The sequence below is a fragment of the Letharia lupina genome (assembly GCF_014066315.1).
Source record: "Letharia lupina isolate WasteWater1 chromosome Unknown contig_10, whole genome shotgun sequence".
In the NCBI taxonomy this organism is placed as follows: Eukaryota; Fungi; Ascomycota; class Lecanoromycetes; order Lecanorales; family Parmeliaceae; genus Letharia; species Letharia lupina.
The window spans coordinates 1586103-1613449 of NW_023502979.1; the positions used below are offsets into that span (position 1 = coordinate 1586103).

At 50.8% G+C, this 27347-nt stretch overlaps 9 protein-coding genes across 9 annotated transcripts; 5 read left to right on the forward strand and 4 right to left on the reverse strand.

Moving 5' to 3' along the window:
* Positions 1-922: 922 nt before the first annotated feature.
* Positions 923-5701, forward strand: HO133_000450 (uncharacterized protein; the record flags this gene model as incomplete). Its single annotated transcript, XM_037291389.1, has 12 exons — positions 923-986; positions 1040-1103; positions 1152-1398; positions 1502-1711; positions 1759-1805; positions 1853-1938; positions 2101-2323; positions 2372-2804; positions 2852-3259; positions 4305-4377; positions 4437-5027; positions 5079-5701. The coding sequence occupies 12 exons, from the start codon at positions 923-925 to the stop codon at positions 5699-5701; spliced, it is 3069 nt and encodes a 1022-aa protein (XP_037152824.1).
* Positions 5702-6671: 970 nt separating this feature from the next.
* HO133_000451 (uncharacterized protein) lies at positions 6672-7642 on the forward strand (the record flags this gene model as incomplete). Its single annotated transcript, XM_037291390.1, has 2 exons — positions 6672-7060; positions 7603-7642. The coding sequence occupies 2 exons, from the start codon at positions 6672-6674 to the stop codon at positions 7640-7642; spliced, it is 429 nt and encodes a 142-aa protein (XP_037152825.1).
* A 2288-nt stretch (positions 7643-9930) lies between these two features.
* HO133_000452 (uncharacterized protein) lies at positions 9931-10830 on the reverse strand (the record flags this gene model as incomplete). The annotated part of the gene is made up of 1 exon (XM_037291391.1): positions 9931-10830. One exon carries the CDS (start codon positions 10828-10830, stop codon positions 9931-9933), a length of 900 nt encoding a protein of 299 aa, XP_037152826.1.
* A 2327-nt stretch (positions 10831-13157) lies between these two features.
* Positions 13158-16364, forward strand: HO133_000453 (uncharacterized protein; the record flags this gene model as incomplete). Its single annotated transcript, XM_037291392.1, has 6 exons — positions 13158-13537; positions 13623-13762; positions 13828-14010; positions 14251-14275; positions 14343-14900; positions 14960-16364. The coding sequence occupies 6 exons, from the start codon at positions 13158-13160 to the stop codon at positions 16362-16364; spliced, it is 2691 nt and encodes an 896-aa protein (XP_037152827.1).
* Positions 16365-17130: 766 nt separating this feature from the next.
* Positions 17131-18154, reverse strand: HO133_000454 (uncharacterized protein; the record flags this gene model as incomplete). The annotated part of the gene is made up of 3 exons (XM_037291393.1): positions 17131-17510; positions 17739-17932; positions 18120-18154. The coding sequence occupies 3 exons, from the start codon at positions 18152-18154 to the stop codon at positions 17131-17133; spliced, it is 609 nt and encodes a 202-aa protein (XP_037152828.1).
* Positions 18155-19312: 1158 nt separating this feature from the next.
* On the forward strand, positions 19313-20578 carry HO133_000455 (uncharacterized protein; the record flags this gene model as incomplete). Its single annotated transcript, XM_037291394.1, has 1 exon — positions 19313-20578. One exon carries the CDS (start codon positions 19313-19315, stop codon positions 20576-20578), a length of 1266 nt encoding a protein of 421 aa, XP_037152829.1.
* A 917-nt stretch (positions 20579-21495) lies between these two features.
* HO133_000456 (uncharacterized protein) lies at positions 21496-22103 on the reverse strand (the record flags this gene model as incomplete). Its single annotated transcript, XM_037291395.1, has 2 exons — positions 21496-21877; positions 21931-22103. The coding sequence occupies 2 exons, from the start codon at positions 22101-22103 to the stop codon at positions 21496-21498; spliced, it is 555 nt and encodes a 184-aa protein (XP_037152830.1).
* Positions 22104-23716: 1613 nt separating this feature from the next.
* On the forward strand, positions 23717-24454 carry HO133_000457 (uncharacterized protein; the record flags this gene model as incomplete). Its single annotated transcript, XM_037291396.1, has 1 exon — positions 23717-24454. The coding sequence occupies one exon, from the start codon at positions 23717-23719 to the stop codon at positions 24452-24454; it is 738 nt and encodes a 245-aa protein (XP_037152831.1).
* Positions 24455-25032: 578 nt separating this feature from the next.
* On the reverse strand, positions 25033-27095 carry HO133_000458 (uncharacterized protein; the record flags this gene model as incomplete). The annotated part of the gene is made up of 2 exons (XM_037291397.1): positions 25033-26904; positions 26955-27095. 2 exons carry the CDS (start codon positions 27093-27095, stop codon positions 25033-25035), a joined length of 2013 nt encoding a protein of 670 aa, XP_037152832.1.
* Positions 27096-27347: the final 252 nt, after the last annotated feature.

Consider the following 27347-nt stretch of genomic DNA (forward strand, 5'->3'; position numbering starts at 1 on the left):
ATAAAAATGGAGGGACAAGGCGTCTCAGATAAAAAGCTCTTCAATTATCATTCGCTTCCTAACGCGATCGCTATGCTGCAGAGGACCATTTCTTCCTGATGATGCCTCACGATCGTCCGCAACATGTTTAATGCAAGAACACCCATGATCTGCTCGACTATGGCTTGACACGCTCCGGTCCTTTCCTCCACTTCGCCCTTTGGATACCCCGATCTCCTTCCATTGACGTTGCCTCCGAACAAATCCGTTCGTTCGGTGTAAGTGGATGAGATCGCTCGAGGTGTGTGTGGTCATGCCGGCGAGATGTTTAGGAGAGTCGTAGAGCGTAGATCGAGTAGGTGGTGTGTTTACTTGCTGTAGGGGAGACAGATGTTAGCACGTGCATCATCAATTGAAGCTGCAGTTGCAGCCACAAAGACAGCTAGAGGGGAGGGAGACCATACCTGCGAGCTCTCGTCTTTCTTCTCTTACGCTTGAGGCGTCGGACACGCTTCTTCCTCCACTTCGCTCTCATGGTCAACAACTAGGTGATCTGGCAAAAATCGTGACCGTTAGCAAGTGATCCAAGATGAACAACGACGGTGTCTGACTAAAGAATACCCATCGACGAAGCCAAAGGGTTAACCAAGCTTGGAAAGGACACTTACTCGTTGTTGAGATGAGGATTGATGGTGATGAAAGAAGAGGTTCGAGTGAAACTGGCATAATATGTGCGGGGACTTTGACGCTAACGGCTCGCGAAAATTCTTGGCGCCAAGCCCAGAGACAGTCCGAGGGTCAATGTTATAGCTTCGATTGCCTTGCTTGGACCTCAACATCGACGCGTCCTTGCTCTTCCCCATCGCCTTCTTTGTACACCGTTTTAAACCCATTTGCATGCTCACTGTACCCGCTTGCCCGCTTGCGGCTGGAGCTTGGAACCATGCCCTCGTTGGGGGCACCTGCTCTATTTGGGTACCTCGAGGAAGATGGGTGTGATGGCCTCGGTACGCGGACTGCTCATCAGAGCACGTCTCGTACTGACCTTAGTTTTGGATAGCCAGTGCAAGACATCAGATACTCGACGGGCAAGAGCTCTTGATAGGGAGGGACCACAAGAGCTGGTGAGATCAACCGATCCACCAAGCCATCGACTCCGCTAATTTCTTTAGCAATGTCATTCTGACGGATCCCACTGTCTCGAATCAGCATCTACAGATATATACCATCGCTTACAGCGAGGATAATCATCAACGCATCTTCGTCTACGCCAAAGATCTCTCCACCAATGGCACCTACTGGTGCTATGAGCATGGCAATCACTGGAAGGAATCTTTGATTGGGAGAGGCAGTGCAGTCTTACTGAGCAACGGGGACAAAGTCCGCCTGTGTAATGGTTCTTCCTTTGCCTTTCGATCTGTATGTCGAAATCCAGAGTGTTCGCAAGACGCCAGCACTGTCCAAGGGGAAGACGCAAAGGCAGGCCCTAAACTCTGCTGATGAGACTCGGGCTGATATGTAGCAGCTGTTTACGAATTTGTTCAGGATCACAGGTCAAAAAATGGGATCTGGAGCTTACGGAGAGGTCTGGATGGCTGTCGACATTGCGCGCAATCGTCAAATGGCTTGTAAGGTAATTAAGCTGCACAAATCACCTCATCAGTGGCCAGGAAGGGTCAGCTTTTCCGAATCCTGCTGGCGAGAAGTGGAGTTGCTCAAAGACATAAGCCATGTGAGGAAGGAAGTCCCATTGTTGACTCTCGCTCATGAGATGTTCAGCCAAACATCATACACGTCGAGCGTGTCTTCTTCACTAAGACAAATCTGTATGACAATGTCTTCAATATCAGTGTCCGAGCTGACATGTCTCCAGCTTTATCATTTCAGACCTTATCACTGGAGGAGACCTTATGTCTTACATTGAAAGGCCTCAGACCAACATGAACGATGCAGAGGCTTGTATGTATACTTTCTGAGCGAGTTCTTCTCCATTCCAGACCTCGTCTTGAGTTGCAAAACATGTTTTGGGAGCAAAGGGCTTTTGATGCCCCTTTCAGCTGTCTCATTGCTCGGGGACTTATCTTGCTTGGCGAAGCCATACTGACCCCGAAATCTTCACAGGTATCATTACTTATCAGATGCTAAAGGCTCTTGAATACCTCCATCGACAAGGGATCTGTCACAGAGATCTTAAGCCTGAAAACATTTTGATGAGCAAGCCGGCGCGGGGGGCTAGGGTGATTCTAGCAGACTTCGGGCATTCAACCAAGTTGAGCGGCAGCAAGCAAGTTCGCAGAAGAAGAATGAAAACCGCCTCCGTGGGTACAGACTATTATGTGGCTCCGTGCGTGTCTCTGACAAATCAGCAAATTGTATGCTGACTAGCTCATAGCGAGGTTCGTGGAAAGAACAAGAACACTGAAGGGTACACAATGGCTACAGACATGTGGTCCGTAGGCATCATAACTACACTACTACTCACTGGGGAGTCCGTCTTCGAAAATTCCAAGAGTGACGCCTCATCGGCGGCCGTTCTGGACGCTGCAGCAGAATGCGATCTAGCGAAAATGGACTACAACTCACTTTGGCAGACTGTCAACGATCTAGGGAAAGGTTTTGTCAAGAGTCTCCTAATCTTGGATGAAAAAGCGCGACTCGAAGTAGAACAAGCCTTGAAGCATGGGTGGTTCACGAACGTAAAGCGTCAGAGAACCATACAGCAAGAGTATAAAGACGCGATCCGAGGATGGATGCCGAGTAGACCCTTGCTGGACTATAAAGAAGACCTGGCTTTGTTCAGAGAAGCTAGCCAACCTAAACTAGATGTGCGTTCTCCCACTGCATGATCTCCTCAGTACTGACAATCTGCCAGTCGATCTTAATGCCTCCGCCGGCCAAGCCAAATTCGAATAGAAATCTACAACGATCGTTGCATCAATCGGAAGATGGGCATCAGTCGAGTCCGTTTTTCTCGCGAGCAATTCAGGATGGTGCTATGAAAATCGTGGCTCAGGCTGGCAAGAAACGAGAAATAGAGTCCGAGGACGAGACAAGTACGCCTTCAATCTTTCCAAAGCCAGCCGTTCCAGCAAACAAGCGACCAAACAAGAACGGTAGAGAAAAGTATAACGTCCGATCCGAGACTAAGAAGCCAGCGAAGAGCTCTGCAAAGCAAGCTGTTGGAGGGGAACACGAGACCTTGTTTCAATTCGAATCCAGTCAGAGAATACAACGACCGAGCTTAGATCTAGACTACGAAGAGTATAGATTGCATGACAAGGTAAGCCGTGAGGAGGCAAGCATCTTTAGATCTGCCAAAAGTTACGGGCAATCCGTTGAGAAGAGGAGGAGACTTGGGAACTGACGCCCGCCTCGGCATGGGTCCGAGCATTTCCTCTTAGCTTGCCTAGGGGCTCCTTGAGCGCCTACCTCAGGCACCTTTCATTTTGATTTCTTTGCCGCCCAAATCATGTCTTATCCTCGACATGGCTTTTCACATTTTCTACCTTGAATTCATCACCTGACATTCTACCTGCCCCATATCAATTGGCATTGACAGGACCTAGACTCTCTTCTTCCAGCTGGCTTTGTCGCATTGGCCGTCTTGGCAAATGCGATCTACCACCTCCAAGCCACACCCGTGCGTTCTCGGTCTTCTCAAAAAGGCCATTGTACATAGACCACAGTGGCTTATTGTGACAGTACCCTTTCATTTGGTGTACGACCACTGTACCTGACTAAATTCTAGGGAGAAGGTAAACGAAATATGGGCGCTTAGCGGCATGAAAAAGATCCATACGGGTACTTTACAGCCAAAATAGGCGCCAGAATACCTGCCTTCATCAAATCTAGACCAATGATTTCTTTCCTCCATGATTCAGGACCTCCATCTGGATTGGAACCCTCGGTGACTCTGCATGATCAAATCAAAGCCAAGTCAATCTTCTGCATGTGAAACGAAAATGTGTCACGCTTCTGTATTTCGCTTAAAGCATGTCTTTGTCCTGTCTTCTCTTGATATGAGCCACTTCTCTCACTGACCGTTTCTCTTCTCTGTTGCTCTGTACAATCGTTTGCCTTCTCATCTCGAGTAGATCTCGAATCGTCTCGCTTTTTGCGAAGACTTACATTCATTACCATTTGTCTGCTGTCCCTCTTTCCAGCAATCAAGATCCAACACATTCATTTCGAAACTCGGTATTCATTCTTTTCCAAACCCCCAATCAACCATGTTTGTCAACAAGTCGTCACTTCTTTTGCTATCCCTTGGTTCCTGGACTGGCCTCTCGCATGCGTTTTGGCGCATGAGCTGCTCAATAATCCAGACCGGTCGTATTGATCCAATTATCAGCCCTGGCACGGTCTCTAGCCATGTTCACAAGATTTCTGGCGCCTCAAGTAAGTGCCCCCCCCACTGTGGAAGTGGCCATTCTCCGAACCAGCTGACACGATAATAGACATCGGACCGAGTTCCACCTATGACTCTCTGCAGTCATCCGGCTGCACATCCTGTGAGATCAAGAAGGACTTGTCCGCCTATTGGACTCCACTCCTGTACTACGAGCACGCCAATGGCTCTTTCGAAGAAGTCCCCAACGGAGGAATGGCTGTTTACTACCTTGGCCGTGGCGACAACAAGACCAATATCCAACCCTTCCCTCCAGGCTTCCGAATGCTTTCTGGCGACGCTGCCGCTCGTTCCTTCAACGATACGCCGGTCAGCTCGGTTGAAGGTGCCGAACCATACGGTAACCGCGTCAGCTTCAATTGCTTGACAGACTCACCAAATCCCCAATCGCCACAAATGAACATGACTGACTGCGACAATGGTCTCCGTGCTCAAATACAGTTCCAGTCTTGCTGGGACGGCGTCAATAAGTACTTGCCAGACAGCAGCCACGTAGCCTACATGTCTACCATCGACAATGGCGCCTGCCCTCCAGGGTATCCAGTTCAGCTTATGCATCTGTTCTATGAGGTCCTGTACAGCGTTAGCGAGATCGCACTTGATGGTGGGAAGTTCGTCTTTGCACAGGGTGACCCTACTGGTATGCTCCTCTTCCCCTGGCTCCCATGACCAATCACTGACATTAGTCCAGGCTACGGATTTCACGGCGACTTCCTGAATGGCTGGGATGTTGATACTCTTCAAGCCGGTATCGAGCAGTGCGCAGTCGCCAACGAGGCCGGTGTCGTCCATGAATGCCCAGTCTTCGCTGCCATTGATGACCAAAACTTCTCCACCGACTGCCCCGCCCGTCTACCTGAAATTGACGAGCCCGTTCACGGCGTGATCGACAAGCTACCCGGCTGCATCACCATAACGCCTGGCCCAGAGGAGGCTACGTTGGCTGACTTTGTCTGCCCAGCTAACGTTCCAGAACCAACACTCTTGAACGTAAGTTCTGGATCTGGCCCAGCTGTTGGATCGACTGTCGACGGGTGGACATACATGGGCTGCGCAAATGAGCCTACTGGGGTGCGCGCTCTAGGTGACGCGACGTACACGAGCAACACCATGACCAACGAAGCCTGCCAGAGCTTCTGCGCCGGCAAGGGTTCTCCGATGGCCGGGACAGAGTATGGAACGCAGTGTTACTGCGGTTCTGCTCTCGCTCCGGGGTCCAGTCTCAATCAGACTTGCAGCAACATGCCCTGCGGCGGTAGCGATATGGAGTACTGCGGAGGACCTGACCGTCTCTCTGTATATCATAAGGCCTAGCGGAAGAAAGGCTGATTCTCGGGGATAGGCTTGGTGGTACCCACTAGATGGATGATGGACGGACTTACTCTCGACTTATGATGCCAGTGGCAGTCGTTACTTTCTCATGCACGATGTAGATGGATAGAATTACGTTGAAACATGAATCAATTACTACGTTGCAAACTGGTCGCCTGGAACATTGGTTGAAGTGAAATGTTGGAGAGTCGATGCGTGCTAAGGACTAGGAATGAATAGGTCCATGGAAGAAGAAGGGTGAAGACGTTGACAGCTGATGTAAGGTATGGCCACTATGGCGTCAAGTAGTGGGTTCTAATACTGAGGCAAACGCGAAATTTTGGATCTAGGTAGGTATCTCAGGACTCAAGATGGAGAAGAGCAGAGACTTCATCGAAAGCACGCGGATTACCGTTTGGGCCTAGGGCCACCAATTTAGGTAGGTACCTTACTTTGACAGGTAACGCCATGCTTAGCGCTTGTGCACGGTGCCGTCCCCTTGCATCTGCATCTATATCTGCACATTCATCTTATTCCTCCTATCTCGAGCCAATAGAGACGACATCTCATCCACCGATTTCTTCTGAAAAAGAACATCTGGCCCACAAAGACCCCCAATCATAGCCCTTCTTTCCGTCCAAAAGTAGCTTCTGCCGAAATTGCATCGTATTTCAGACCCCAAATTCCCAGCGGTAAGTAGGCACATACTGATTACTGAACCGAGCTTCTCCTATCAACGCCCGCTGCAACCGAGGGTGCATACAGCTACCTGCCCGTGCCTTCCACGCACAGAAAGGCTGCCCATATGGAGAGTGTGTATGTTTGTCGTTGTAGCCTTTCGCTGTAACCAAAATATCCCGTCCTTGCTTACTTGTGAATCGTGATCTTCTTCAAAAATGCATTCAAGAGACGGCCTCTGCCGGCTCGAGATCATGCGTGTAATTAACATTATTCCTTACTTTCTTCAATCAAAATGTTGCCTCCTTCCACGCCTATTGATTACTTCCTTTACATCTCCCTCCTCATCTCTACCACATTTGCCCAGGGCCGAATCGCTCAATTTCTCGTCTTGGACTGCACCGAAAAGAGCGCTGTAAATCCTACTGTCTCGCTTCCACTCGATACCTGCCTCGTCACTACCGGTGCTTTCGGAGTCGTCGTCGAGCGCCTTCCCGCATGCCCTCCCGGCAGTGCCAATGCCACACTACAGCTGTACCAAGACCAGTCATGCGCCATACCTGAGACATCGAGTGACTTCGACACCAACGGTTGCTTCGATTACGGGCTTGTGGGTATCCCTGCTGTCATGTTCATATGCGGCAGTGTCGCAGATGGGGATTCGGATGCTACATCTACGACTACGTGAGTCGCGAGACAATGTTGGAGTAACAATGCTATCCAAATTACCACCCTTTCTACTCCCCAAACATGTCTTGTTACTCAAATATCTGTCAATGGGTGGGAATGCTGACTCCGAAAGGTGCTAGTGTACGTACATTTCGAACTTATTCTTCCCAATGTTGAACCAAAACCTGAGTCGCAAGACATTGCTCGGGACCCAAACCCTTCTTCTATCCTGGATACCTGTGTCGTAAATCAGGAATCTTGCCTCGAGGGAGCAATGCTGACTCCGAAACGTGCGTAGGTGACCGCTGGCTCTGCGCTCGTGCCTGTCGCTGGGGCGACTGGGGCGACTGGGGCGACTACAACTTCGACTCCGGGTGGCCTCTCTTCGCAGTCTACGACTGATTCGAATGCGCTTCTTACCTCTGCTACGTCGGCGTCTTCGGCATCGAGTCCCTCACAGACTAACGCAAGTGGCACCGGCGGAAACTCGAGCTCGGGACTCTCCCAGCATGACCAGATTATACTCGGTATCGCCCTCCCTGTTGGTTCGATCATAGTTGCGCTGCTGGCGTGGCAATGCCCGAAGCCGTGGAGTAGGGGATCGGGTTAGGGACAGCAGAATAGTTACCGGATGCGTCACTACCCTGTGGTGCATCCTTTGCCATATTGGCATCGAGCATGCTACGTCTGGTTTTTGCTGTGACCAATAGTCGCCCAGTGAAGTTGTTTATTCAGGGTATCAGGCCCAAGGAAGTCACCAATCTTGACCTGAGTTTGGTACGAGGAACGAGAATGCCTTGGACGGGAGTTGTTTCGCTCTGACGATGTTACATGTACTTGCAAGCGAATGGGTGGGTTCCATGTCTCGATAATATTAATGGTTTCGAGTCAATTTTTCAAATGTATTACCATAAGGCCTTGTGTTCTCCTCCAGCCACAACATCTTTTTATTTAGCTTACAGGTTCTCCAAACTATCCAGTTCTGCTCAATTTCCCCAGCATTGCTTCTCATTCGCAATGAACAAGGATTCGGAGTCTCAGCCTACCCTGTAAATTTCTATCACCCTAAAGGGTGAACAAAGGCCCTTGTTGCCCACCATCTCCAAACCCAAATCAGCCGATGATCGAAAAGGCCTCGAACAAAGACATTTCATCACATGGTGCAGTAGGACAATACCACTCTCCCTCCCAACCCTTCCCCAAGCCTGCCATTCCCGTTCATCCTAATTCACAACAACATCTAAAGTCCCTTCCTTCCTTCCCCCCTCTTCTCGCAATATGTCACATCGAATCCCACCCCACCCCACCCCGCAACCCGCACCCGTCTCCGACGCACCCGCCCGCATCATCGACGCCTGCCCCGCCGCCATTCCATCCTCCAACCTCGACTCCTGCTGCCGCACCGCCCTTCGCCAATCCGAGACCGTCGTCAAAAACAACCCTTACCGCCGGCGAAGAGCCGTATTGGCGTCGCGGCGGGGGCGCTGATGCATCGAGCGGTGGGGGTGCGGTGTGAGCGGTTGGGAACTAGGATCAGAGAGGAGGGGTTGGGGTTGGGGTGGCGGGGGTTGGAGCTGGTGCAGGCGTTGGATGCGCTGAGGATGAGGAGTGTAGGAGTTTGTGTGGGGTTTGAGATGGAGATGAGTAGGCGCGGGGGCGCTTGGGGGTTGGTGGCATTGTTCGAGCTTTGTTGGGTATTTTTACGCTCAAGACGTGTCACGTATGACCTGTTCATTCTTCTATGTCTTTTTCGAGTTCGTGGCCGGCTCTTTTGTTATCGCCGGGCTACTGTGGAGATTCTGCGACATGAAGAAAGGGAGAGAGTTTTGAAAACGCTAAATTCGCAGTCATCTACAGGCGAATCGCCTGGAAAGGTTGCACCTGGGACATCGATATTCTGGCTGTTATGTCGAATCCTTTGGCCATGACACGTCTGATATGCTGGCTGCCTGTGGGCATAGCCTCTCGAGCATATAACCTACGGTTCTTTGCAGACCACAATTTTACATTGTTATAAATGCTTCATACTCGAGATGTCATGAAAGGGACGTCCGGCTTCATATCGGCTGACTTCAGAATCAATAAGCCAGCTGCAAGTACCGAATCGAAGGAACCGGAAGGAGCGCAACAACACGTGGGTCTGACGAGATAAAGATCAGGTAATGAAGATTATCTTTAATACACATAGTTGTAGATCCTTGCTCGATTGATCTAGCTGCATTGCATGTACCGCCGATTTGATCGGGTGCTGATAAGTATTTCGAGATATTCCTGTTTCTGTTCCTGTTCATCAGCTTTCAAGGCTTCATGGAGCTCTGCCAACGCCAGGACCCATGTCTTAATCGTTGGGAAACGGCCCACCAAGAAGCACTTGTGTCGTTCGCCTTCGGCATGTGGCTCTTGCTGATAGCCACTCAGGCTGCACGGACGGCCCAGTTTGCAGAGGGGCTACAATCGTTGCAGGATGTTCAGAGGTTCCGGATGCGTCACCATTGCCCATGGGCTCTCTCACTGTGAGTGTTGCTTCTGTTTTTGGTTGAAATGAGCCGGCGTCAATGCTTTGATGGCATGAATCATGTGGACCAAGTACAATGGTGGATTGAGACCGCTGGGCGGCAAGACAACGGATACACCAAGGGAAGATGATTCTTATAACAACAATGCTCAGAGTCCAAACCATGGGAGTCAATACGGTCTTCTGTGCGCTGTAGCGATCGTACAAAGCGATTAGCAAACACGAAAGTAAATGAGGTAAACCAAATCTTCGAGGGGCTTTTTTTCTGCGTCAAGAGCTGCCCTGCCACCTAAAATGGCTGCACTACCGCCTGAACGCTCCCTAGAGTGACCAGCAATTACTGGTCATGAATATATAATCGTTATTGTCCTTACAATGATGCTTTTACGGGCGTGTGCATCTCCGCCAGTCTCCGTTCGCTTCCTTCGACCCCTTTCCTCCAACTGTCGTACCTGGCACTGGAGAACGTCTTAATACCTTGTGGTCCGTGAGCAGCTATATGCTCGGCCAGATCAACGCCATCCTTTATAGCATTATTGCCACCCTCTCCACCAAGCAATGGCATAGCGTGGACGGCATCACCCACCAACAGTACACCCTGATCTGTAAGGTCCTTGATCTCTTGCTCCGTGCCCAATGTACTGCGCATCAAAAAATGTAGTATCCTATCCTGCCTGACCTTGGTAACATCGAACATCTCTTTGTAGGCTTGCCCCAGGTCCTTTAGCTCCTGCAACTCTGCGTAGAACTCTTCAGGAATGTCTGTTGCTCCGGGGATCGGCCTATCCGGTCTATGTAAGGGATCATTCTGGCGTGCAGGGCGCGAGTACGTGTAGTCTACATCGACATACGTTGCAGTGTATTGATTCGCGGCGATCTGAAAAACCACGTCTTCTTGGCGACACTGGATAATGCTCAAGCCTTGCATCTGCGGTGCCATTGTATTCTGGAAGCTGTCAAGCGACATCTTTCTCTTGCCATTAAATACGACAAAAGGTAAGACTTTGAGCTGTATACCCGGAGCCAAAGATTTGCGGACTTGAGAATGGACGCCATCGGTGCCGATCAGGACGTCGCTTTCGATGGCCTGCTCGTTCTGTATCCGTACGATAACTTTTTGTGGGGTTGTCTCGATGTCTTTGATGGTATGCTCCCATCTGATGTCTTGATCTTCCCGAAGAAACTGCTCCAGCCTTCCACGGTGACAGCGAAATGTACCAGGGATGGTATCCACGCCTGTCACTAGCGCATCTCCTGAGATGCTACCCATGCCTGATGAAATTGATGACGGCTTATTGTTTTTCTATGGATGAGTATTGCTACTTATAGTCCTTGCCAAGCATAAGAGGGCTGAGATGCTGAATTCCAACACTCCCCCTGCAGCGAAGGCCTACTTATATTTGCTCCCCCCTGGGACTGTAGCTGTAGCTCCATATGAATCAACTGCCTGTATCCTGCTTTGAAGCCTCCTTAAACCCGTAAACCTCACTCATGTAGGGAAATCGGGAAGAGTGCTTTGGATGTGAGTGTGTGCCTACCGTAGTAGGGCTTTCCGAGACGACTTGCTGTAGGGTATCGAGTGACTAATTCGACTTCGAAATGTACGGGCTTCTGGCACTGGCATCGGGCACGGGCATCGTTGGCTCTGGCACTGGCATCTGACACTGGCATCTGACACTGGCATCTGACATCTTTCTAAACTGTCGAGTCCTCCCCTAGAGCCTTGTCGAATGCCTTCGTAGAGGGCTTTGTGGGCGTGTTGTAGGGTCCTCCCCTAACTATCTTGTCTGGTGCGCTTCCGTCTTTTCTCCCCTGTATCCTGGCCCTTTAAGCCCCTCAATCTTCTGCCTTTAACAGTGTTGTGGTCGATATCGTATCGTAGGATATGCGTAGAGGTGTGGAAATGCGCTGAGAAGCCGTAGAGGTATGAGTAGCAACTTGTTTTAACGCAGCGGACGTCGACCGGGACCTCTACTCTGTGGCTGAATTGATACGACGTAAGAATACCTTTAGTAATCCCTTACGAAGGAAGCCGTCGTGGCGACGATTTTCATCAAACCGGGCTCATAACCTGATGAAATTGATGACGGCTTATTGTTTTTCTATGGATGAGTAATTGAGTATTGCTACTTATAGTCCTTGCCAAGCATAACAGGGCTGAGATGCTGAATTCCAACAATGCCACCTCTTAGATGCATCGATAGACAGCCGCTCGCGGAAGCTGGATTCGTCCATTTGTGGAACGTTGAGTAAAGGTTGGTACGCCCAGGGGTGGAGTGTGATGCCATAATTGTATCGCGGCGATGAGGAGGCCCTCTCCAAGAGTATGCTAGGGATGCCTTTTTGTTTGAGACATCTTCCCAAGGTCAAGCCGGCCAGGCCAGCGCCCGCAATGGTTGTTGGAGGCTTTGACATGGCCGCAATGTTTCGATAGACATTTTAAGAGTAGCATGACGGCCTTCGGGGTATAAATGAGTGGTATATGCGTAGATCATCTGCAGTATCAGTTAATGGCTGGTTGGCTGGGGAGGTGGGGTGCGTGGGGGGCTTTGGGAAGTCCGTCTACTCACTCGTACTCGTGCTGTCCAGAAGTGAGTTATCTCGCTTAATAGCGCCGGGAGAGTTGACCAATCAAACTACTCAGTTCTCCACGAAAATCGTAGTTTGATTGGTCAATTCTCCCGGCGCTATTAAGCGAGATAACTCACTTCTGGACAGTACGAGTACACTTAGGGGACCACGAAAAGATTCAACTCGCGACGACACCACAACGAAAAAAGCTACAAAAAATTCTGTCATCGCGGAGTCGTAGTTGTTCTGAAGCACTACAAGTCTTACACTGACAGTATGCTCGTAAATGTGGTTGTTGAGATCGTAGAGCAGCACAAAACCTCGGAAGATCTTCGGCTGTCCGGATATTAAAAACCGTTTTGAGTACCTCGGCGCGATATGTAGAAGATGTTGGCAATTGGTCCTACTAAGGGCAATAAGATTCATAGGCTATACCTAACATCATCGTACAGAGTACACACCATTGTGCCATGTTGCATGGTAATTCTGAAGAGTACTACTTGACTACAGCGTACGGGGTACACACCGTTAAGATTGCAACCGTCTTGCATGATCTGCCCGCTTTATCCGTTCTACCACCCACTGGTTGTCGACTGGCAAGATCTCTGCTCGTGTAGGCTGCAATCATCCGCAATCTGCATCCATGTCACATCCATGCTTGACCACGTCCAATCGATATCTCCCTTTTTTATGGAAACATTCGATGGCGGCTACCAAGTAGAGTACCAAGCATGCCGTCTCCTTCGTGCCTCAATAAATTGTTCGCCGGAAAGCGACTCTGCAGGTTCGTGATGCTTGTCGGCCCTGCAGAAATGTGGCACCCAACGATTATTTTAAGGGTGTGCTCCAAATCCTCTCAACCTGGTCACCCAAATGCTGGATGTACTGTATTCTATATCTATCACCATTTGCTTCTTTCTCCGAAATTAGCTATCTTTTCAACGTGACCTTACCTCGTTCTTGACTTTCATGGAGGGTTTTGCTGTCGCCTCAAGCGCCGCTGGACTTGTGAGTCTCGGTTTGACGATGTGTCAGGAACTCTTGAAGTTCTATGCATCGTGGAAAGGAGCGGAAGACGATGTAAAAAGAATGTATAGTTCTGTTGAAATGTTGACCAAGAATTTCATATGTCTTAGGAGTTCGATTCAGCAAACTCGGTTCGGCCGGGATGTCGTGGCAAGGGTGGAGGAGAGCATTGCGATGTGTGAGAGTGGTGTCGTTGCTTTGAAAAAAAAGCTTTCAAAGATCAACAGTGTCTTGCATGCCAACCGTGGATGGAGTCATAAGTTGAAGAGCCAATTTCAGCGAGCGCTGTACCCTTTCAAAGAGAGTACTATCGTCAAGCTGAAAGAGATCTGCAGCGACCTGCAAGGCAATTTGACCCTCGCTCTGGAGACGCTACAGATGTAAGTCACCGGAACATCCGGCCCTAGCTTTGTTCTCTTCCAGTGTCACAGAGATGCACACTTGCTGACAGTCTATTGCAAACAGTGACGCAACCTCCGTATCATTGCAGACCTTGGGTGTACTTCAGAACAATGTCTTTGAAATGTCCCTAGATATCAAAAGCTTCGACAGCCAGCTCGCAAAGGCTTCAGCCTGGGTTGGCGAGCTACATGTGTTTCAAAAAGGCAAGATACATCTTTAACGACTTCTTACACTTGACTGCCCACTTACTCTCTGTAACTCGATTCAGATCAGTATATGTCGGCCATCTACGACTGGCTTTCGCCTCTTTCGAGAGAGTTCAGTAGCAAACAGCATGATACTTTCAACATCACAGCACGGCAAGACAGGTTGAGCGACTGGGTGTTACAGACAAACCATTACCAACAATGGCTACATGGGGCGGGGACCACATTATGGTGTTTGGGTATACGTATGTTCCTCCCAAACTATGACACTTCGCTTTTTCAAATCACCGTCCGAACTGCTAGCAGCGCGGGGAACGTTCTGTGGGAATGGGTCGTCTCCATTGGACGCAGACTTGCATTGAGCACCTAGTCCGTCCACAAGCGATGTGCTGAGTTCTTGAAGGCTGATGAGACTCTTAAAATAAATGGAGGATCGTGATTGCGTTGTCTCTTAGAGGGATTGCATTCGCTGACTCAGATCCTAGGTGGCGCCGGGAAAACGGTGCTTGCGTACGTGCTCTGCTCCGTGCTGCAGATCGAATGGACTGGAATGCTGATGCGAAATATCTTTCAACAGGTCTTTCATTGTGAACGCCCTTCAAGTGGTCAGTAACGAACACGTTGGTGTTGCCTATATATACTGCAATTACAGCGAAGCCGAGAAACAGAACCCTACGAATTTGCTGAAGAGCATACTCCTGCAGCTGGTCTCTCGCAAACGCGTAGTTATGGAAGAATTGACGGAAGCCTACAAGAAACATTCGAAGGAGGGGACGGCACCATCTCTACCCGAATGCTGCCGCCTTCTTCACGCTGCCATTGGTTGTTTTTCAAAGACCTACCTGGTCATTGATGCCTTAGATGAATGCGCTGAAGACGCTAGGGATATATTGTTTGCGGAGCTCCGGAAAACGAAGCCTCTGATCAGTATCCTTATCACCTCACGGCATACTTTCAGCGACCATTTTGACTCAGAAAGTGCATTACGCCTAGAAATCGAAGCCAATGTATTTGATATCAGACAGTACCTCGAAGAACGCATAATAGAATCAAGGGTACTGCAAGCGCACATAAAGAAAGACAAGAATCTCCATGAGCTCATCATATCTGGCATTGTCAACAAAGCTAAAGGAATGTAAGTAGTTCTGATTAATCATAGTCTAAAATTTGGTATTGCGCTGACATTGAACTAAGGTTTCTACTTGCCCGCCTGCATTTGGATTCTCTGATGGCCAAGACTACACTGCGCAAAGTGAAGACCGCCTTAGACTCCTTGCCCGAAGAATTGGACAGAACATATTACCAGGTATTGCAAAGGATACAGGCCCAAGATAGAGATCATGCTGTGCTGGCTCTAAAGGTTCTTGGCTGGATACATCACGCTGTGAGGCCGTTAGGCACTCGGGAGTTGCAACATGCATTGGCCGTGGAGCCTGGGGATGCTCAATTCGACGAAGATGGTATACCTGAGATCAGCCTAGTCTTGTCTGTGTGCGCTGGCATTGTGACGATTCGGCAGAACAACATCATGGGACTGGTTCATTATACCGCTCAAGAGTACTTTGAACGCCGATCGCTAGATTTCTTCCCAGATGCGCAGACGGAGATTGCAAAGATATGTCTCACCTACCTCTCATTCAACGAGTTCGCACAGGGACCATCACCTGATGATAAAGCCTTTGACGACCGAATGGAGGTTTGTCCTCTACTACAGTACGCGTCCCAGTACTGGGTTCGTCACGCGCGCGATAATCCAGAAGCAGGAATCAAAGCATTGGCCTTGGCATTCCTCAAGCAAGAATCCAATGTAGCGTCGTCCATGCAGGCATCAGAAGCATTCAAATCTCGATTTACAATGCATAGCCAGCAATTCAGACGCAACGTTCGAGGTTTGTGGGTTACTGCATCAAATGGTCTTTACGATTTAACCGTTACATTGTTGGAAGATGCTGCATCGATCGAGCCAGAAGACTTTGAGGGCGAAAGGCCGTTGCACCGGGCAGCTATTAATGGACACGACGACATAACACTACTGTTGGTCGAGCATCAGGCAAACATCCACGCGAAAAGTAATTCGGGAGCCACAGCCTTGCAATGCGCAGCCTCTCACGGGCACCAGCAAATAGTACGACTACTTATTGACAAAGGAGCTGACGTTGGGACTTGTGACAAAAAGGGCTGGACAGCGCTACATTTGGCCGCCTCTAACGGTCACAGAGATATATTGAGACTGCTTTCAGATCATGGAGCCGACATCCAATTAAAAGATGGATATGGAGCCACCGCCTTGTACCGTGCAGCTGAGAACGGACATCACGAATGCACACAACTACTCGTCGAGTGGGGTACTCAATTAGACGCCAAGGACACTTATGACCAAACTGCTTTGCACCGAGCTGCCGAACTCGGATACCTTTCCGTGGCTGAGATACTGTTGGAGCGTGGAGCCGACTGTACAATCAAGGACTACTACGGATGGACGCCAAGGTATCGCGCTCTTGATATGGGCCATGATGATGTGGCTCGCTTGATACTGAAATTCTCTACTCCGCTTGCACAGTCGACCTTGTACGATAGTGAACAAAGCAAGAGGGCATAGCGTTCTTCGAGAGCAGCGTCGATTTCTACGCTGTATTGATCTCGAGAATTCTGTTCTCACGGGCGAGCAGCTGTCGAGGTGACCGGGCATGGAATTTGGGTTGGGTCCCTGAAATGTGCGTACTTGATTTGAAAGTGGTTTGAGATCTGCTTGGACTCAGATGTCTGAGAATCTACGTTCAGAGTTCGTTTCATAAGGCCTTGGCACCTCCCACAATTGACCGGGGTTTCGATCTGAAGTGGAACGTTTGCTCAGTGAAACCTACCAGGCTGTCACCTGCGAGACTGTCAGGAAGCTCTGCTTGCTCTGAGAGAAGGACCGGGGCAGCCCCTATCCGCAGCTTCCATGCAAATCTCCTCACATCTTGGCAAGCGCTGGAGACAGTCAGAGTACCTCGAATGACGATAATGCCAATATTTTTGTGCCCTATGAATGCTATCTCTGCTGAGAACCAACGATCGTTATCCTCGCTCTATCAACAGCTGTCCACCGCGACGAGATCTCCGAGAAGCCTCTTTCCAACGTCGTCTTCGCGTTTGGCTCCCCGAACCATGTCAACGAAAAAATTCAGTATTTTGCTGCCAGAGATGCGGGTACGAGCACTGAGCGTTGAGACTTAGGGATTGACGACAAATAGCGCCACAGTCAAGAGTGTAATCAGGATCAGTGCTCCTCGGCATGCCTCTTGTCAAATCTCCCGTCGACATCGCTGTTCGAATCATTATTACCAGGCACCATATGACCATGTTCATCACCTGAGCGCCCTCTAGCCACTGTTGTCTCTGACGACAACTGCGGCATTTGCAGCTCCGTTACGGCCTGGGTTGGAAGCTGCGCCATGGGGGTTCTTTCCTCCTGAATCATTGCTGCAGTGCTTGTTGCTTGGGGCTTCGTGGCTTCTATCCTCATTATTCCCATATTCATTGCCATCATCCTCGCCACTGTAAGACCTCATCGCTACTAGTTGAAGCGCGGCGAATACTTTCGATGTCATCCTCTTCAGCCTCATCATCGTTGCTGTGGTGCCCACCACTCCCACTGTCTTCGCGCGGCTTTCATCGCTCTCGTTCTCTTCAATATCACTGTCGCGATCTGATTCAGTGTTTCTCTCCTGTTCGGATTCCTCCTCCTCGTCGGACATCTTATCTGTTGTTCAAAGACTCCAGTGCTGTCTATAACCTTGAGGGTACGATAGTTATCCCTCTCGATGTCGCGGCAACGGTGTCCTCGAAGTGATTTGAGTGGAAGCCAGATCTTTTTCAGGAGCCGTTCATATGGCCAGCCCAGCTGGGGCAACGCCACCAAAGAGTATAATGTCCTTAGCTGGTAAGCACGGCAGCCACACACGCCAAGTACCCTCGGGCAGATACAAACGAAGGTCTGGAGCAGCTACAATCATAGAGACCCTTGCGTGTTCACTGAGTTGCACTTGGTGGTTCATCTGGACGACGTATGGCGGCAGCGGTGCACCTTCGGGAATGTAGTTGAACGCGACGTTCTGTGGTATTGTTTCGACTATCAGGTAAGCGCGGTCGTGATTATTCCAATCGATAAGTACTAGGATATTACTATTGTAGAGCACAGTTTTTCCTTCTTGACCAATGAGCCGATTATAGCGGAGGATCGCGGTATGAAAAACATATGTGTATTGATGCTGAGGATCCCAGTGAGGTACGATGTCTGAGGACTTTGCATGTCTCCGCCGGCGGGAATAGTATTCTGTAGATCATGTTGCGTATTTCAGGTGGGCAAGACTCGAAACGAGCGGTTGCTTTCCTTGACGTAGCCATTTTGGTGGTAGAGTGGATTTCTTTCTCGCTCAGCAAGTCTAGTGAACATGACTGGCCGTACAGATCTTGCTGCTTCGCTGAGGGCATATTGATCCAAGAATCTGATGGTAGTGAGGCAGTCTGATCAGAAAGGATGAGCGTCTTGGGCACTGGGGAGTCGAGGCTGTCATGCCACGAGAAATGGCTCCCAGATGTGTGAGAGAACTGCAAGCAAGGTAATCGTCATGGCGGAACAGGGATTTGTGATCATCGAAGAGTCGTTGTAGTTGTAAGTGAACGCGGCTTGTTCTGGCGGCAGATGTATTTCATGAGTCCGACCGCGTACCAGTAGCTGTCAGGGCTTCCATATCTGCGTTGCTCTTACCTGTCACCACGTACAATCTTGAGAGCGCGATGTTCCGCTTTCGTAACTCATCGACAAGCACAGCGTATAAATATTTTGATGCGATTGAGCCCTATAGATCTTTTCATTCACGGGCCTTAACATTCCATTTCAAGTATCTGACGGCAACAAGATCCGATACTGCAATGCTTTATTCAATGACTTACGGCTTGTGGCCTTCCGCAGCTGGAGCACACCATTGTAGGATTCTTTTGTTCTGTTCCTTTGTTGATGGTGCGACGCATCGTCTCATGTATTCATTCATGAAAGATAATGTCCATTGTCTTCACTTCCTTTGTCAATAAGTCCCCATTGATACATTGTCTCATTGTCTGGTATCCTTCACATTTCTATACTTCTTTTCCAAGATCATGTTACTCCCCCTTCTTCTATCAGCAACCGACAGAGGCCTTCCACTCGACTGTCTACCTTCAAATATTATGTATACTTCACCAGACCTCTATCCCAGTGTTTTCAGCCCGAGGCCATACAACAGATCGCAGAGGACAATGTTCTCTCTTGGATGTTCCTGTGGTCGCCCGGAGTGCCAGACTCCACTTTCTCAACCGCGAAAAGACTGCTTCTCCTATGTCGTCTCTATCGATGGTCTTCATGTCTGTCATCCACAGAATATCATTGAATATCAGAGTACCGGAGAAAACGAAGCCGAAAGCGGTACACAGAAACCCGTCGAGTATGAGAGTACCGAAGCGGCAGCCCCTGAACGCGAATGCCCCTGCTTGCTGCTTCGAAGACGCGGTAGATCGATCTCAGGAATGCGTCTTGCGCTTTCGACTCCGACCCAGTCCACATTGGTAGATCTCTCAGTTCATACAGCAGTTGAAAGCAACGTCGACGACCATTCTGATTCCAAAGGCGGCGACTATGAACTCATCAAGCAAATCGGCAAAGACGGCGAAGGCGTCATTCACCTCATGAGAAGCAGAAGTGCACGCCAACTCATTGTCCGCAAAACAGTCAAATATGCTAGGTCAGCCTACGGCAAACCAATAGAGGCTGCCATACTCCAGGACATCTTGGCAGAACGCCACGACAACATCATTCGTCTCCAGGCCTTCGAGCCGTACCAAGCCTTCGAGTCGGACCAAGTAGAAGGCGCCCGCTACTATCTTGAGTACTGCTCTGGAGGCGACTTGCATCAGCTGGTCGACCAATACCAGAAACAGGGCGTGCTGTTACCGGAACTCTTCATCTGGCAAGCTTATCAGCAATTGGCCTCAGCCCTCGAGTTCCTGCACCGAGGCTTCGACCCCAGATGCAGCGATCCCGATCGGCGAGGGGTTTGCCATCGTGACATCAAACCCAGCAACATCTTCCTCCGTCCCACACCCGACTCCGACTACCCAGACGTCGTCCTCGCAGACTTCGGCCATGCGACTCTGGCCTTCGCCACCTACGATCCCGCCGGGACATCACTCTGGCAAGCCCCTGAGCTCCCGAGACACTCCCCCAGGGGCGACGTTTACTCCCTCGGCGCCGTCATCCATTTCCTGATCCATTTCAAGCCGCCCATCGCCCAGCTGCCTGACGGAGCTTCCAACACCGAGAGCGTGATGGACGCATGGGCGGCAGCGCCAGAGGCGCGACAGCCGATAATGCAATTCGTGGAGGAATACAGCGAGGAGTTGATCTGTGTGATGTTGATTGCGCTCGAGGCGGACGAAAATAAGCGGAAGAATGCGAGCCAGCTCTTGAACTTTGTCAGTGATTGCATCGAGCACAAGTTTCCGCCGGGCTCTGATTTGCTGCGGAAGGCGGAGGAGTGGCCTATGGCGGAGTGGGCTTTTGATCATATGATGCCTGCGGGCGGCGGGTTTGAAGGGGAGGATGGGGAGCCCGAAGAAGAGGATACGGGTACGGAGCAGTATTTTGAGATGATGGAGAGGTTTGGGTATTGCAATTCGAGGGAAAGTTCCCGGTCTCTTTCTCCTGCTCCGTCTGATCGGCGGCGGGGAGTCTCTGGGAGGCGCTCGAGAGGGCGGGAGACATCTTCGATTTCCTTACTTGGTGAGACGTATTGAAAGTGATTTCCTTCGAGATTAATCTCAGTGGGTAAAACTGAACAAGATGGCAAAATATATACACTCAGCTCCCATTTTCTCCCTCGCTTAAGCTTCTATGACATTGGCTGCCGCCATTGACTAGAGCGGCTGGCTGTACGTAGACGCTCCTAGACGGTGACTTCTTGATCATCCTTGTGCTCTACCTCGGCTTCAAAGTCCTTGACAGGATTCCGATACACTTGTAACTTGTGCAAGGAAATCACATCCCCTTCGCAATAGGAGAGGGAGCTGTTCGGACAGCCAGAGAGGTAAACGCCAAGACGTTATCTGCACCACCTGCACCTTTGCGCTGCATTTCCGAAACCCATTGGAAATCCTCTAAGAAATGCAGCGCAATGGATGAGTACGACAGAGGCCACCAACCATCGGGTTGAGTGTTTAGCTTTGGGCGATTTCGCGAAAAGGTCGGAGGATTCGGCACCGTTGCGCCCTTTACTTGCGACGCACTCAGCCTCACCGCTGTCAGTTTGGATTCTTCACGCCGAAGTGGTGCATGGACACATGAGTTTCAGGATGTGGAAGCTGAGGGTATCTAATTTCGGCTCAGAATCCTTTGTATTCTTGCTTAATTGGCGCGGCTAAAGTAGTTGGTCAAATTCGGTTCCGACTCGACACTCCAGATTCGCCGTAAGCGCATGGCTTCTATGTGTGCAATGATGATTGGGCGAGTGAGCAGGTTCTCGTACTTGTGCAGTAAGGTTGTCGGTGGCTGCGACTGGATGGCCGCGGGGAGGACAAAAACGTTGTACCCTCACTGCCTGTTTTAGAGTGCTTAGAGCCGGGGAGTGGACTCCGCATAGCCTTCGAGCAGCTTGCATGTGGCTTCCCTTCCCAGATCAAAATTCATATCGGTCGCGCGGAAAAGGTCCTAGATGTCACTCCGCCAACAGATGGCCAAAAGCAACGACCTTAGTCTCGCCCGGCTCATCCCACAAAACAACGAACTGTGCTCCCCTCCACTCATTTGCTTCCAAATACTGTGGAAAGAGGGGTAGCACCTCGGACCAAGAATCCCAGAGTAAGGTCTCACCAGGCTCGACTCTCAGCCACAAATTCACATTGCCATCCGAGTAGGAGTATGGGAGTTGTCCCATTGGGGTGGCCCAGTAACCCGCCCACACGCGCTGTGCTACTTCATCTACTGCCTTCATTACACAACGGTGGGTCTCAGATACGGGGAGTGGATCTCGGTAGCCGTACCACTCGAGCGTTATGGGTGTACCGTGAACACGCATGTCCCAAGGGTCGCTCACATTGCTGGGTGCGGTTAATCATTGCTCTGAAGGGGCGGTATGGGCGATCTTGCTTACAGTAGTGAAGGATGGAAGTTCACCGGTGGTGCTGGCAAGTTGAACGGGAGTGTTGAGTTGCGCGATTCCCTAAAACTCCCGCCTGCAAGTGGGGCTGCTGGAGGTAGAGCTGCGAAGGCAAGAGCCGGTAGACAAATTGTGATTGCAAGATAAAACGGATAGGAGATCTCCATTGTCCTGTGATATAGGGAAATGGGCTATTGCGAAGCCAACTTGAGGAGATGGACCCATCGACAGGATGCTTCGCCAGTCGCCTCTACCGGGCACTCGGAACCGCGTGATTCTGCGGAAAATGGACGTACTAGTACCCCGTCTTCTACATCAAAACTGAAAGAGCACATTAATGAACAGACGAGCATGAAAGAGTACATGAAGATACTGGGGAAGATTGAAGTGGGAATGTCACACAACAGCTAGCTATCGTTTTCTACCTCTCCTCTCCAATTGTCTTTTCGAGTTCGATGAGCTCCTCCCTTCCCGCATAGGTATCCCGTCCGAGACACAGTAATGTTCTTGATAGCTCATGGTTTATTGACTTGCCATTGACGTTTGTGGGCCTTTGCTGTTCGACATTCTAGGATTAGGACTGTCATTGAATCACAATCAAGTTCGATACTGGACTGCTCTTGAGGGGGATGTGGGGTTTAGTGCAGCTGTCAAAATTGCCAAGCCTGCCAAGACAGGGATCGCGAGACTGACGCGCTAAAAGCAATGTAGTCTCCTGCGTTGGACTGAGAACCTATCCCTCCACTCCCCGAACTCTCTCTCCGGATCGTGATCATGGAGGGCCATCGGCGGCTACTCACTGCATCCAGTGGGTCCTATGCGTCATTACATGTTGACTTTGATTGGTTTCACTCCTAAAATACCATTGCCGCCCTCCCGATGCTAGGTATCATCGTTGTCCATGGTAGTTCTATGCTGGCATGGGAAATCACGCACCGTACTTTTCAATATCCTTTACATGGACGGAAAGTAGTCGCCGGTGGAGTCGATAGCTGCAGTAGGACCAAGAAGCAGATTACATGCCTAGGGGACAAGAGCGCTGAGACCGCTCGTAACCCAGCACAGACGTGACAGCTGACCTCCTGAGACGGAACGGCTATTGAGCATGAAACTTCGCCTCATTGTTCTCATGACCAGAGATGACCTGAAGAAACAATAATAATAATAATGTCAAAGCGTCAATGCTACACGACAGCTCCCCTGAAAGAGAAATGCCAATATCCAACGCCCCCAGATCTGTGACCCAATGTCAGACCAGGGTCTCCAAATCTATGACTCTTCTCCAAACTTAGCATGTCCAAAAAGCCCGATACTGTAGCTTGCTTCATCAGTACCCGACGAGCGGATCGATATCCAATTGGTGCATCTATGCTGGGGAAGGCGGCCGAGGACTAACCTATATCTCGTCGAACTGCCCTAGTGGTGCTAGCGCACTCTAGCGCATTACTTCATTTTCCCTTCTTTCATCGTCCCAAACGACTTAGAACTGTGACCTCCTTCACCACCATCCGTACTTCATCAAACAACGCGTCGCAACAGCTTTGCGAATTACAAAACTTGCTTTGTGCTACCTCTGCGATCCTGTTCTTGCCATCTTTGACCGTCCATCACACAATTTGCTCCTTCCATTGCATCCGGCGCAAACCCAGCCTTACACCGCTTCTGAGACAGCAACCGCGCGCACTCGCCCAGACGACTCTAAAACATGCTTCTCCCCTCATCGCTCGATTGCGCACCTCGTAAGCATCCGCGCACAGCTTCCTACACACCAGCGACAACGATGCTGTCACCAACCTCATCGACTTGCCAGTCGCCCAGCTCCAACAGGTACAGCACATGTCGCGCCCTGCAATCACTCCTCGCTAGCAACCTTCCCACAGCGCTGTCTTCGAGTCCAAAGATCATCCGTGCACCACCACACCTCGGCAGCCCCATCGTACTCAAATCTGGACCTCGCGCGCAACCGAAAAAGGCGAAGTCGCATACAATGCCAGAAGCCAAGATCACAAAATCGCAACCACGCACGCCACCGCGCAGCAATCTCAAGCGTCGCCGCTCCTTCAGCGACGACGATGACGGTCCCGCGCGCGACCAGGAAAACGTCGAGCATGCCAGACCCTCCACACCGAAGCGCCAGCGCACATGTCCGCCCACCCTCCCTCTCGGCCTCGAGCGCGAGGACTTCGACGCACTGAAACCCGTCGCCACACCACCGCACACGCCCGAAGCGAAGCCCCCACCCGCGCGCGCATGCCGAGGCGACAACGACCCCGAGTGGTCCACGGGCGACGACAGCGCGCTCGTCGCGCTCATCCTCAACAAACTGCGCCTGCGCCAGAGCGACTGGGACGAGTGCGCCAGGCGGCTCGGCAAGGAAAAGGACAGCATCGGCAAGCGCTGGGCCCACCTGCTGGGCGATGGCGAAGTCGGCCTGCGCAGGGGTTCCGGCCAGCAGAAGAGGGGCAATGTGCACAAGATGGAATTCGGGCCGCCACTGCCGGCGGTGCCTAGGGAGTGAGGCGACGAGGGAACTGCGGGCGGTTCGTTCTTCAGCAGCGCGGAAGGATTGATATCGAGAAGGAGAGGAGAGGAAGTGGATGGGTTCAACGCGTGCATGCATAGGATGTTGGCAAACTCGGGAAGCGAAGAGGAGGATATACCCCGTCTCGTTTGAGACTGAGACATGGTTTTTCGCATTCTGGACCGATTTTCATCTTTTTTTTTTACTTGGGATTGAGCATAGACAGACAGACAGACAGGCAGACAAAATTCCTACTCATCATTTTACCCATACGTTTCGTGTTTTTACGTATTGTGCACTCTTGGCGTGTGCCACATTGCCCGTGTAAGAGTGATAGGATGGGTCTTCGCTGCAGGGCTTTGATAGTTGTTATGCTCCCCATACGAAGTCAACGTTATCTTCGGTGACGGGTCCGTAGCCGTGTCATAGTCTGCGAGGGATTAGGGGCCAAAGCAGACCCGATCGGCGATTCGGACCCCATGAAACTGGCTTGTAATGGGAGCTGAGTTGAACCGAGAGGAGGATAGTCTATGTACCGATCGCACTCAGCTATGAGAGCTAGGGCTCTAGCATGATCATGCATTGCCAACGATCCCACCCACCGCGTTCGCCAGCCCGGAAAACAGAACGCCTTGCAACACAGCGTCTCCCTCGGCAGCAGTCCACTGCCCAGCATCGACCAATCTCTTCTTCCAAGTCTCCTTCTCATGCTCCTTCAATTCCTCCCACCTCTTCGCCTCATGCTCGCCCTCAATCGCCTCATTCGATTTCCTTAGCTCCGCCGACAAAGCAGTCTCTCCTCCTTCAGCAGGTGAATGCTTGACGATGATATCTGTTCCGTCGTTCCCATTGTCCGAGGTATCACCGCCCAAATCCCTTCCCTTGAGAAGGTCTCGTAGACCCAGCTTCTTCTGCGCCTTTGCCGCTGCGCTCTCGACCACGTGTAATGGTGTCTGTACGGCTTCCGAAGCTGCACTCAGCGACGTCTTTACAGCCTCCGAGGTGACTTTGGCGTGCGAGCTTGCAGCACTTAGGTAGCCGTCCTCAAACATGTATGGTCTGGCAATCCACGAGTGGATTGGCTTGCTGAGCCATCCTTTTGCGCCCAAGTACTCTGGTGTGCCACCTCTTATCTCTGTAAACGCTTGTAGGAAGAAAGCCCCAATGGCGATGGCTAAGAGGGCGACAAAGGTAGAGATGGTGTTCTGGGCGACACTACTGCGGACAGGGGCCTTGAGGAGATAGTGCGCTGGCTGATCTTTGGGAGGTGGACTTGGATGCGGCGTCAAGGGTAGGGTGTGCACGACGCAGGTATTTGCAATAGATGTAGAGGCGAGCTTAAGGTATTGAGGTGGTGTAGAATTCCAAGGTGTTCCTGGCGGGTTGAACGTGGAGAAAGCGAGCGAGGTGATAGAGGTTGGGTGGACAGAGGGAAGGAAGCTGTGAGGGCGAAATTTGACCTTGCCGTAGGGCGAGGATGTGAAACGGTCGACGGTCAAGATTGTGATGGAGGTGTCGGCGCCAGCAATGGCGATGGCGTGTTGATCTATTTGTGAGTAGGAAGCAGTGGGAAGGAGAGCGACGGACATGGCCGTGGCGGATTTAATCTTTTTCTGAAGGCTTTTGCGGAGTATAATCACGCCGGATATTTCGAGCAGGAGCAGCTCTGCGCCTTTGCTGTTGATCCTGTTCTGGAGGAGAAGGAGGAGAGTAGGAGTGAGGAAGCGCAGGCAGCGGAACTTGGGCCGAGCCTTGTTCGAAGCGAAGGCGTCTGGGTGAGGAGTACCATGTATATTCTGAATGCTCTGTTGTGTACCATTGTCTTTCTTGCTGTAGTCCACCTCTGTGACATAGACCTCGTAGTCTGTGCAGTAGGCGACTCGGAATTTGCCCTCCTGTTGGCCGTCGTCTCGTTCAAGGCCAATGATGTCCACATCTGCAGCTTCTTGCTTCTCTTCAAGCTTGATCCGGCCCCTGATGTCATTAGATCCTGGTCTGCTGGTGTCCGCAGCGAACAACACGATCTCCCCCACTGGCGCCAGCCCAGTAGCCACTGCTCCTATTCTGGGACCGTTGTCCTTCTTCTTTTTTGACAGCCTCAGCACCCTTTGGAACGTTTCCTTCGTCTTGGAATTACTCGGTGCAAACAACGAGGCCTTTCCCAACGCCTTGGTCTCCCCTTGGTATGCTGTAGGCTTTCCTTTCTTCGAGTCTTCTCCATCTCCGCCCGTCTTTCGCCGAGGGGGATATTCTAGCAAGAAAGATCTCAGATGCTCGTTCTTGCCTCTCTGCTGCTCGGCAGTCGAGGAATTGATGCCTGCAAAAGCTGTCGCCCATTGCTCCGTAGATTGCGCATAGGATAAGGATGTGACCGAGTCCTCGTCGCGCGAAAGGTCGATGTCGACGATTTCTGACAACTCTGTTTTTTGAGAGGTATTGAGCAGCGTCTATCGAGAATAACGTAAGCACAGTCCTTGTACACCAATAGCTTACCCACTATTTTGTTCCCCACTCCGCTCCGTCCTTCTCCTCCACCTCCGCCAACGAGCAGAAAATCGCTGTTCTGCGGGTCGAAGTCGGCCGCATAGAGGGGGTAAGTCAAGGTGATCTTAGCGCAGGGTATCGGAGGGGGAGCCATCAGATAGATAGAGAGGCAAAAGGTGAAGAAAGCGAAGGATTTAAAGGATATATCTGCAAGATTTGGGGAAGATCTTCTTTATTTGGTGCTTTTTGCAGAAGCCAGGTTACCAGGCCGAGAGTCGCAGATCTTAGGCCAACTTCTACACAGGTATCATCTAGACCAACACCAGACATGATCTACATTGAAATTCTTCCTCCACATGGTCAACATCGAGGTCAGGTACTCGGCACCGTCTTCTCGGCATTGTGT